The sequence below is a fragment of the Fundulus heteroclitus genome, chromosome 21 (assembly GCF_011125445.2).
Source record: "Fundulus heteroclitus isolate FHET01 chromosome 21, MU-UCD_Fhet_4.1, whole genome shotgun sequence".
Taxonomy (NCBI): Eukaryota; Metazoa; Chordata; class Actinopteri; order Cyprinodontiformes; family Fundulidae; genus Fundulus; species Fundulus heteroclitus.
Window position 1 is genome coordinate 23,843,870 of NC_046381.1, and position 10,125 is coordinate 23,853,994.

General features: G+C 41.6%; 1 protein-coding gene and 1 long non-coding RNA gene across 3 annotated transcripts; one reads left to right on the plus strand and one right to left on the minus strand.

Moving 5' to 3' along the window:
* Positions 1-312: 312 nt before the first annotated feature.
* Positions 313-5,536, plus strand: LOC118556866. Of its 2 annotated transcripts, XM_036125415.1 has the most exons (4): positions 313-497; positions 1,532-2,448; positions 3,139-3,240; positions 3,407-3,499. In XM_036125415.1, exons 2-3 carry the CDS (start codon positions 1,535-1,537, stop codon positions 3,158-3,160), a joined length of 936 nt encoding a protein of 311 aa, XP_035981308.1. In that variant the 5' UTR covers positions 313-497; positions 1,532-1,534; the 3' UTR covers positions 3,161-3,240; positions 3,407-3,499. The 2 variants fall into 2 exon arrangements, 1 of the variants encoding a protein (XP_035981308.1); XR_004927429.1 differs by lacking the exons at positions 313-497; positions 1,532-2,448; positions 3,139-3,240; positions 3,407-3,499 and adding exons at positions 3,501-3,582; positions 4,542-4,643; positions 4,738-5,536.
* LOC118556876 lies at positions 5,496-6,842 on the minus strand. Its single transcript, XR_004927438.1, has 3 exons — positions 5,975-6,842; positions 5,679-5,836; positions 5,496-5,584 (listed from the first exon to the last, which is right to left on the minus strand). It is a non-coding gene; the product is annotated as an uncharacterized LOC118556876 (long non-coding RNA).
* Between the last annotated feature and the right edge of the window lie 3,283 nt (positions 6,843-10,125).

The window sequence follows — 10,125 nt, forward strand, 5'->3', positions numbered from 1 at the left end:
ATTATCAGATTTAATAAGATTTTAATTCAACCAAGAACCTTATCGAGATATTAACCGTATTAAGAAAACGAGATATGTCTCTTTTAAAAATAGAACAACGTATTAGGAGTTTAAAAAAAATAAATTTCATTTTACTAGAATGTGATGTTTAAAATATTTAGACTTCACAAAGCTGGAGGTTAAAACTTTTATTGATTTCAAAAATACAATACAAAATTCTACAAATTCCGAAGGGGATAACTCGTTTGGCACAACGAGTTTATACAACGCGTCTCACCCATTGACAGCTGGAGCTCGGCACCAGCAGCAGATGGGAGTTTTGCTTACTGAAAGATGTTCTGAGGGCAGAAACTAATGGGATTGGTTCAATCAGGCAACCAATCAGAACAGAGGAGAGGCGCGCCTAACTAATTTGAAGTTAGCGAGAGAAGCAAGCGGTTGTTACTGTTTATTTTCATGGTCGCATTTCTTGCTTAGCTCTAAGAACCATTGGGAAGGTAAGTTAATTTTCTTGTGAAATAAAAGTGTGAAATACAAGTGCTAAATTCACAGTAAAATTGATAGTAGTTTATTTTCGTGTGTGCATCTGTGCACCTTCATTCATACCTAGCAGGCTGCGGATTGACTGAGCAGGCTGAGCTAGCCTTAACGTTATTTCAAGAAGCTGTAGCAGCTAACGTTAGGCTAAGTTAGAGAATTATAGATCTAAAATGAAAATGGCTATGTGGTGTCTGTTATTAACACGGGGCAACGTGTTTTGGACATGCTAAAATGATTTTTCACCGGACTAGCCTGAAGTAAGCTAGCAGCAGAGTAACCTAAATCATAATATGTCCGAGGGCAGTTCAGTCTTTCTCCTGGTCCCAGGGCTGAAGTAATATGCTCCTGCTCTCAGGGCAGAGTAACCTAAAACATAATATGTCCGAGGGCAGTTCAGTCTTTCTCCTGGTCCCAGGGCTGAAGTAATATGCTCCTGCTCTCAGGGCAGAGTAACCTAAAACATAATATGTCCGAGGGCAGTTCACGCTCTCTCCTGGTCCCAGGGCTGAAGTAATATGCTCCTGCTCTCAGGGCAGAGTAACCTAAAACATAATATGTCTGAGGGCAGTTCAGTCTTTCTGTTGGTCCCAGGGCTGAAGTAATATGCTCCTGCTCTCAGGGCAGAGTAACCTAAAACATAATATGTCCGAGGGCAGTTCACGCTCTCTCCTGGTCCCAGGGCTGAAGTAATATGCTCCTGCTCTCAGGGCAGAGTAACCTAAATCATAATATGTCCGAGGGCAGTTCAGTCTTTCTCCTGGTCCCAGGGCTGAAGTAATATGCTCCTGCTCTCAGGGCAGAGTAACCTAAAACATAATATGTCCGAGGGCAGTTCACGCTCTCTCCTGGTCCCAGGGCTGAAGTAATATGCTCCTGCTCTCAGGGCAGAGTAACCTAAAACATAATTTCTATAAGGACAGTTCAGCTTCATGCTTACTCTGTGGGCCTCTAAAATCTGCATGCCCCTATTGACGTTCTCTTCTTATTTTAGATAATGGAGAAATACTGGCTGAAGGGTGTTTCCAAAAGGCTGAAGAAGATACATGATGCCCGGGTTGAGCAAGAGGTTGTCATTATCCAAGGAGAGGAAAAGGACTTCATGAACATTTATATAAATGAGCTGCAGGAAAAGCAGAATATGTATTTCAAAGCTCCAGTCTCCACTCATAAGGACTATCATTACTATGCCTGTGAAAGAGCCAGCAAAGCCAGTGGGCAAAGTAAAGGAGAGTCCCAAAAGACCAGGGCAAATTCTTGTGAGGCATACATATCTTTTAAATTCATCACTGACTCCGGATTCAGAGGTGTTGTGATCCATAAAATGCTGCAACACACTGGGCATGATGTATCTAATGAAGAGGATGGGATAAAAAATCGTATACACCCAGAACTGCTTGGATTTGTAGAGATGTGGCTTACACAGGGTTGCTCAACATCAGAGACCCTCCTGAAGAGCTGTGATTGGGCACACAGAAATGGCCATGTTGATAAACAAAATCGAAGGTTTTATCTAACCCCTGAAGATGTACGCCTCATCAAAAAGAATCTCCATGGTGTCACCTTTCCGCATCGTAATGATTCTGTTAGTGTTGACTATTTGGTCAACACTGAGCTACAACAAAACATTTGTTTTTATCAGCCACTCATCCACCAGCAACCCCTTATCATAGTTGTTCAAACACCATCGCAAAAAAAACTACTGGAAGAGAACCCCCATCCCATGGTTTTCATGGACGCCTCCTATAAAGGCATTACAGCCTATGGCTATGCCTTTTACGCACTGCTGTTGATCAATAAAACCGGAAGAGGTGTACCATTTGCATATTTTATCATGAGCAAGGAATCAAGTGAAACACTAAGCCTTTGCATACAGGAGCTTCAGCGAAGCAATCCTAGCTTTTATCCAAGGTCAGTGTTAGTGAATGTGTATGTTGTAATCAGTTCTTTATTAAAAGTAAACCACTGTATTGGAAACATTCAATATTTTATTTTAAAGAAACTGCACAAAGAAGCCTGTTACCGTCCCAATTATTCAGAATTTGTAATGGTAGTGTACTTTAGTAGCTAAAGTAGGCCTTTTAGGCAAAATATTTTACCGTTGGAAATGTATGACTTGAAGGCCTGTTTGTTCTCTTTCCTAGCAGGGTGTGGTACAACTCACTTTTTTTTCTTTTGTCTTTTTTTTCAAATGGTATAGGTCCGTAATGATTGACCGTGACCTAAAGGTGCTCAATGCCGTCAAACATGTTTTTCCAGATGCAAAGGTTCTCCTTTGTTGGTTCCATGTGCTTCAGGTGAAGTAAATGATTACACTGTATTACTTTTTGACAGGGAAATTTAGAATATTGTGCAGTTAAAATTCAAATAGACAAACAGAAAAAGTGAAGCTGGTAGGTATTTTCTGGATAAATAGTTTTAATTATGTTAAAGGTACAGTAAGGGATTTCACAAGAAGCCACATTTGTTTGTGTATGTTTAAATTTTATTTTATTAGCAGACGGTTCTGTGCCAAAAACATACATGATATTTTAGCCAAAGACCAAAGGAAACATGCCAGAGAGGTAGCTCATCTAAAACCATTTTTGTATGCTGCTATAGGCTGTTAATAGATGGCTTGTGAAGACTGATGGAGGGCACTTGACAGCTGACCAGAGAAATGTGGTCATACATGCCATAGTGACCATGAAAGCATGCCTAAGGGTAATATTCTTCTTTTTTAATATTCATAAGCCCAGTACCAATTAAGTGATCAACAAAAGCAAAATTATACATTTTGTATTCTGTATACTGTATGGAACAATTGATATAATATCCTTTAATAGTGATATTGATGATGAAGGATCTGAGACAAAAATCTGTTTTTTAGGAAGAAGAATTTCTGAGTGTGTCTGCTAAAAAGTGCAGCGAGATTGACAACTATTTAGGTAGTACACATGTGACAACCTACCTAAAGACCCATTGGTTCCCTTATGCTGAGCTGTGGGTTAATTTTGGCAGAACATTCTTTCACTGTAGCAGTGAGACCAACAACAAGGCAGAGAGGTATTATACTAACCATTTGTCATTCATATTTTAAAAAACAGTATTTAGTCCGTGGGCCAGAATCTGTAGGACGTCTCCTTAAGAAGTTTCGTATGAACTGTCAGGGGGCAACTTTCTTCCACCGGGATAAGTTGCTACACATAGCAGTGATCTCAAAATACCAATGTTCCCTCGTTTTCACTTGCACATTAATAAGTTATAGCCGATAAAAAATATAAACTGTGGCGCTCCGATCCAAGAGGTCACGTGATTTGATTTTTGCTGCTCAACCAATCAGATCGCTGTATTGTCAGCTGAGCGAGTTCAACCAGTTCATCATGGCTGCGCCCGTAAAGGGTTGTAAACATCTGTTTCCAGACGAAGAAAGCCCAATAATAGCATTTTCTGGCACCAGTTGGCAAAGATCTTTATGCCAAGGAAAAAGAAATAGCCCAGACCGTCCATCATTCATTTTGTAACCATATTCATATTAACAGCTGGAGATAGACACTGTCCAGGGTATACGCCGCCTCTCACCCATTGAAGGCTGGAGATAGACACCGGCACCCCTCACGAACCCAGCAGGGATAAGCGTGTTAGAAAATGAATGATCACGTGACCTCTTGGACCGGAGCGCAACAGTTTATATTTTTTATCGGCTATAACTTATTAATGTGCAAGTGAAAACGAGGGAACATTGGTGTTTTGAGATCACTGCTATGTGTAGCAACTTATACCGGTGGAAGAAAGTTGCCCCCTGACAGTTCATACAAAAAGTCACCCTACAGATTCTGGCCCACGGCCTAACTGTATACATTTGTGTATTGTTTTGTTAATATGAATATGGTAACAATTACCTTATATAAAGTACTCATTTTTCCTTTTTAAGCATAGCTGACATGGTGGATGTTTTGCTGTCAAATCTAAAAATACCTTGCTCATCACATGTGAATTACATACTGCCTTTTTTTATTTTTAAGATTCTTCCTTACACTGAAGTATCAGTTTCTACGGGGCCAGGCCAACAAGAGAGTTGACCAACTTCTACATTTGCTGTGTGGAGATATGCAGAAGTATTATAGGTTAGTTATTTTACTTTAGTGTCATGGTTCTGTTGTCCTAGTCTTTCATACCCTCTTGTATCTTTGAAAATAATATATTTTCCCCTAACTGCAGTTACATGGATGACCTCACAGTTGCTGGAAGGCTGAAAGTGGACACCTCCGCTGCTGCTAAGGAAGCTGCAGTCATGCTTGAAAAGGGTCTTGGCTCAAACTTAAACATGGAAAATGGAAAATGTTCTGTAAAATCTGAATCTGGTCCCAACTTCTACACTGTCAATTTAGTTAACTTTATGTGTGATTGCGAAAGTTTCAGAATAGGTAACCTGTGTAAGCACATCATTTTAGTGAAGACAGAGGCACAGAGGAGAGGGATGGATATTGAGAAAATGCGAAATACAGAAGCAGAAAAAGTAATCAACAGTCAACTGTACCACAAAAATGATGAAAACGTAACCGTCTTCCATAGTGATGGAAGCATTAGTGTTGTCAGTCTGAAAAATCCAACTTTGTGCACGTGTACAGCAAATAGTCACAGAGAAAAATGTGTCTGTCTACATGTTGTAAATATCCTCCAACCTCAAGAGCTACCCACACACTCAGAAAACACAGTACAGTCACAAAAGCCTGAAGCTGAACAGAAACCGTCTATACATGCCATGTTGACAGACCTACTAGAGTGGTGCAGTTCAAATAGTTTCAAGCCAAGCCATGACCTGTATAACACTGTACAAAGAGCACACAAGCTGGCTTTCAGCAACTTCACCAGTGTGTCCAAAAAAAGAAAATTGTGGCTTTACATGCATATAGGCAACAAATGAAAAGAACAAAGCATGAGAACTTCCAACTAAAAAGAAGAACAAGGATACACAACAGACTCCACTCAAAAAACTGATTTTATTGAACATGTTGAACACTTGATGTACAGTTATTGGGCCGGTTGGAGACTGGCTTGTTTGTCTCTATGGTAGGAGAAGAATAAGAGAATATGCAATACATCAATGCAGTATATGAATGAAAATAAAGAATTATAAATGTGTACAATCAATATCTCACTTTATTTCTGGGTCTTCAAATTTTCAATTTTTTTGGCCAGACAGGTGTCGATCAGGGCAAAGGTGCCCTTCAACATTTGGGGACCAAGGCCATGAGTGGCCAGGCCATAATCTTGCCAATTGGCCTCCATGGTGGTCAGGAGGTGTCCCAGTGTCTTCCTGCAAATGTATAGTAAATGGTATAGTTTGGTGGAGGCATTGATTTTCATGACAACAATGAGAAATAATGCAATTATTCAAAGGATGTCAAATGATAATGTAATAAGTCTAATGATAACTGTACACAAGCACAAGTACCTGCAGTTTTCAGTTTTTGCAATGGCCTCATGTAATCCATCACCCTCCTCCAGACAGGTCTGGCTGATTTTGGTGATGGGGAGGAACTTTGCTGCCAGGTAGTTCAGATCCTCTGAAAGGGTCACACATTCCTCTACAAAAATACAATTGCATATTTACATTTAGAGAAATGTAAACAGTAACTTTAATGACAAGTATGTCTCGATACAAAATCTGATCTTTTATCTGCTCTTTGCTGCTGGTATTAATCTGGTGGTTACAACGAAAACTACTTTTAGTTTTGATTTGCAGCCTGCACACATTAGTACTCATACAACTGGTTTAAATCAACTAAGGGAAGGGTTCCCTCAAAGCCAAAGGCAAGTCTATCAAGAGTTCAGCAAAAGTTTTAATCTGTGTGCACCTGAATAATATATTTTAGCATTAAAGCAACACTAAAGACTTTTTTGTACCTTAAAATAATGGTTCCAAAATAGTTTCAGTGGTTCATCAACTTGTAACAGGGTGATCGGCACTTCTGAATTTGCTTTGCGGCCCTCTATCGGCTATAACCGCACTACGTAAGTTTGCCAGATCGGGTAGCGTATCTGTAGCCTAGAAATCTAGACGCACCCTAGCGGCAGCAAATTACATTTGCTTCCAGGGCTAGCGGATCTGTAGTTCGATGAAATGAGACATAAGAAACTACAAATTTGCCTCGCATCTGATGTCGCAATACATCGCACTTTCATAAATCGTGCAACATATTCTACCTTGTCTGTGGACATCGTTATTTGCTAAGCCGGTGCTGGGTAAACAAATAGCGTGCGTGCGACAGAGGGAAAGTTCTTTGATGTTGCTTTAATTACATTGTAGTAGACTACAGTAAATCAGTAAATCGAAATACCCTTACTTTCTATCTTCATCTTCTTAAAGGAACATTCTGGTTTTTAGCACTTTAAGGCCGTTTTCTGGTTTGTTTTGGATGAACTAGAGTGGTGGACACCGAAATTTTGACAATTGGTCCTGTCTCGACTTTTCCGACTCGTTTTGAATCGCCTTTTCGCTTAGCCCTGGGACCAGGAGAGAGCGTGAACTGCCCTCGGACATATTATGTCCGAGCGTGAACTGCCCTCGGACATATTATGTTTTAGGTTACTCTGCCCTGAGAGCAGGAGCATATTACTTCAGCCCTGGGACCAACAGAAAGACTGAACTGCCCTCAGACATATTATGTTTTAGGTTACTCTGCCCTGAGAGCAGGAGCATATTACTTCAGCCCTGGGACCAGGAGAAAGACTGAACTGCCCTCGGACATATTATGTTTTAGGTTACTCTGCCCTGAGAGCAGGAGCATATTACTTCAGCCCTGGGACCAGGAGAAAGACTGAACTGCCCTCGGACATATTATGTTTTAGGTTACTCTGCCCTGAGAGCAGGAGCATATTACTTCAGCCCTGGGACCAGGAGAGAGCGTGAACTGCCCTCGGACATATTATGTTTTAGGTTACTCTGCCCTGAGAGCAGGAGCATATTACTTCAGCCCTGGGACCAACAGAAAGACTGAACTGCCCTCAGACATATTATGTTTTAGGTTACTCTGCCCTGAGAGCAGGAGCATATTACTTCAGCCCTGGGACCAGGAGAAAGACTGAACTGCCCTCGGACATATTATGTTTTAGGTTACTCTGCCCTGAGAGCAGGAGCATATTACTTCAGCCCTGGGACCAGGAGAAAGACTGAACTGCCCTCAGACATATTATGTTTTAGGTTACTCTGCCCTGAGAGCAGGAGCATATTACTTCAGCCCTGGGACCAACAGAAAGACTGAACTGCCCTCAGACATATTATGTTTTAGGTTACTCTGCCCTGAGAGCAGGAGCATATTACTTCAGCCCTGGGACCAGGAGAAAGACTGAACTGCCCTCGGACATATTATGTTTTAGGTTACTCTGCCCTGAGAGCAGGAGCATATTACTTCAGCCCTGGGACCAGGAGAGAGCGTGAACTGCCCTCAGACATATTATGTTTTAGGTTACTCTGCCCTGAGAGCAGGAGCATATTACTTCAGCCCTGGGACCAGGAGAAAGACTGAACTGCCCTCGGACATATTATGTTTTAGGTTACTCTGCCCTGAGAGCAGGAGCATATTACTTCAGCCCTGGGACCAACAGAAAGACTGAACTGCCCTCAGACATATTATGTTTTAGGTTACTCTGCCCTGAGAGCAGGAGCATATTACTTCAGCCCTGGGACCAGGAGAGAGCGTGAACTGCCCTCGGACATATTATGTTTTAGGTTACTCTGCCCTGAGAGCAGGAGCATATTACTTCAGCCCTGGGACCAGGAGAAAGACTGAACTGCCCTCGGACATATTATGATTTAGGTTACTCTGCTGCTAGCTTACTTCAGGCTAGTCCGGTGAAAAATCATTTTAGCATGTCCAAAACACGTTGCCCCGTGTTAATAACAGACACCACATAGCCATTTTCATTTTAGATCTATAATTCTCTAACTTAGCCTAACGTTAGCTGCTACAGCTTCTTGAAATAACGTTAAGGCTAGCTCAGCCTGCTCAGTCAATCCGCAGCCTGCTAGGTATGAATGAAGGTGCACAGATGCACACACGAAAATAAACTACTATCAATTTTACTGTGAATTTAGCACTTGTATTTCACACTTTTATTTCACAAGAAAATTAACTTACCTTCCCAATGGTTCTTAGAGCTAAGCAAGAAATGCGACCATGAAAATAAACAGTAACAACCGCTTGCTTCTCTCGCTAACTTCAAATTAGTTAGGCGCGCCTCTCCTCTGTTCTGATTGGTTGCCTGATTGAACCAATCCCATTAGTTTCTGCCCTCAGAACATCTTTCAGTAAGCAAAACTCCCATCTGCGCACCAGCACCTCGCAAACCCAGCGGGGATAAGCCTGTTAGAAAATGGATGGATGGATGGATGGATGGATGGACAGATGGTCTGGGCTATTTATTTTTTTCTTGCCATCAAGATCTCTGCCAGCTGGCGCCAGAAAATGCTATTATTGGGCTTTCTTCATCTGGAAACAAATGCATACAAACATCTTACGAGCGCAGCCATGATGAACTGATGAACGCGCACAGCTGACAATACAGCGATCTGATTGGCTGAGCAGCAAAAATCGAATCACGTGACCTCTTGGACCGGAGCGCCACAGTTTAGATTTTTTATCGGCTATAACTTATTAATGTGCAAGCGAAAACGTGGGAACATTGGTGTTTTGAGATCACTGCTATGTGTAGCAACTTATCCTGGTGGAAGAAAGTTGCCCCCTGACAGTTCATACGAAACTTCTTAAGGAAGCGTCCTACAGATTCTGGCCCACGGCCTATATGTGGTCGTTCCACTTGGATCTCCCTGACCTCTTCCTCCGGGATGTGGAGTTGCTCCTGCAGAAAGACTCTGACGAGGTTCTCCGCGATGCTGTAAGTTTCTCCTTTAACTTCGGTAATTCCCATGATCAGAAGGTTGTCCCGCATACTCCTGCAGCGGAGCTCCAGCAAATCCACCTTTAATTTCTCGTTCTCCGTGGCCAGTCTAGTTGTTTCAAGTTTTAGGCTCGTTACCTCTTCTTTTAGCGTAGTTTGTTCCATTTTCATCTCCGTCATTTGAGCATGACTATATTCAACTGAGCGTTTCAGCTCTGAGACGTCAGTTCTTAGTTCATCCAAAATGTCCAGTTTTCCAGGTTTGTCAATCATAACTTGCAACATTCTCCGATCATCCGGGGTAAAGGTTGCATTTTCGTCAAAGTCACTAGAGGACAATTGATCACGGACACGTTTGGATTCCCTTGATTCGCGTTTTGACATGGCTTCAGGGAGACAATGGGCAACTCAGCGTTCGAGGCACCTTATCTTGAGCCAAATCACACTCGTAGATAATAATTATCTCACCAATTATGTAGTCGATTATAGATGTCGTGAAACGACTACGAATCTTTCTCAATGGAGCATTTATGCCATATATAGTATTACAAGCTGAGATTTGTGTAGAGAAGGTCTCAACTCACATTACTCACGGCGGCCATCTTCCTTTAAAACAGAATGAAAAATTTACAGGGGCAAAGGAAGGATCATCCAACATTAGAGGTGCTTAAACATGGATGGGAAAATGAAAAGAAAAAATTAAAG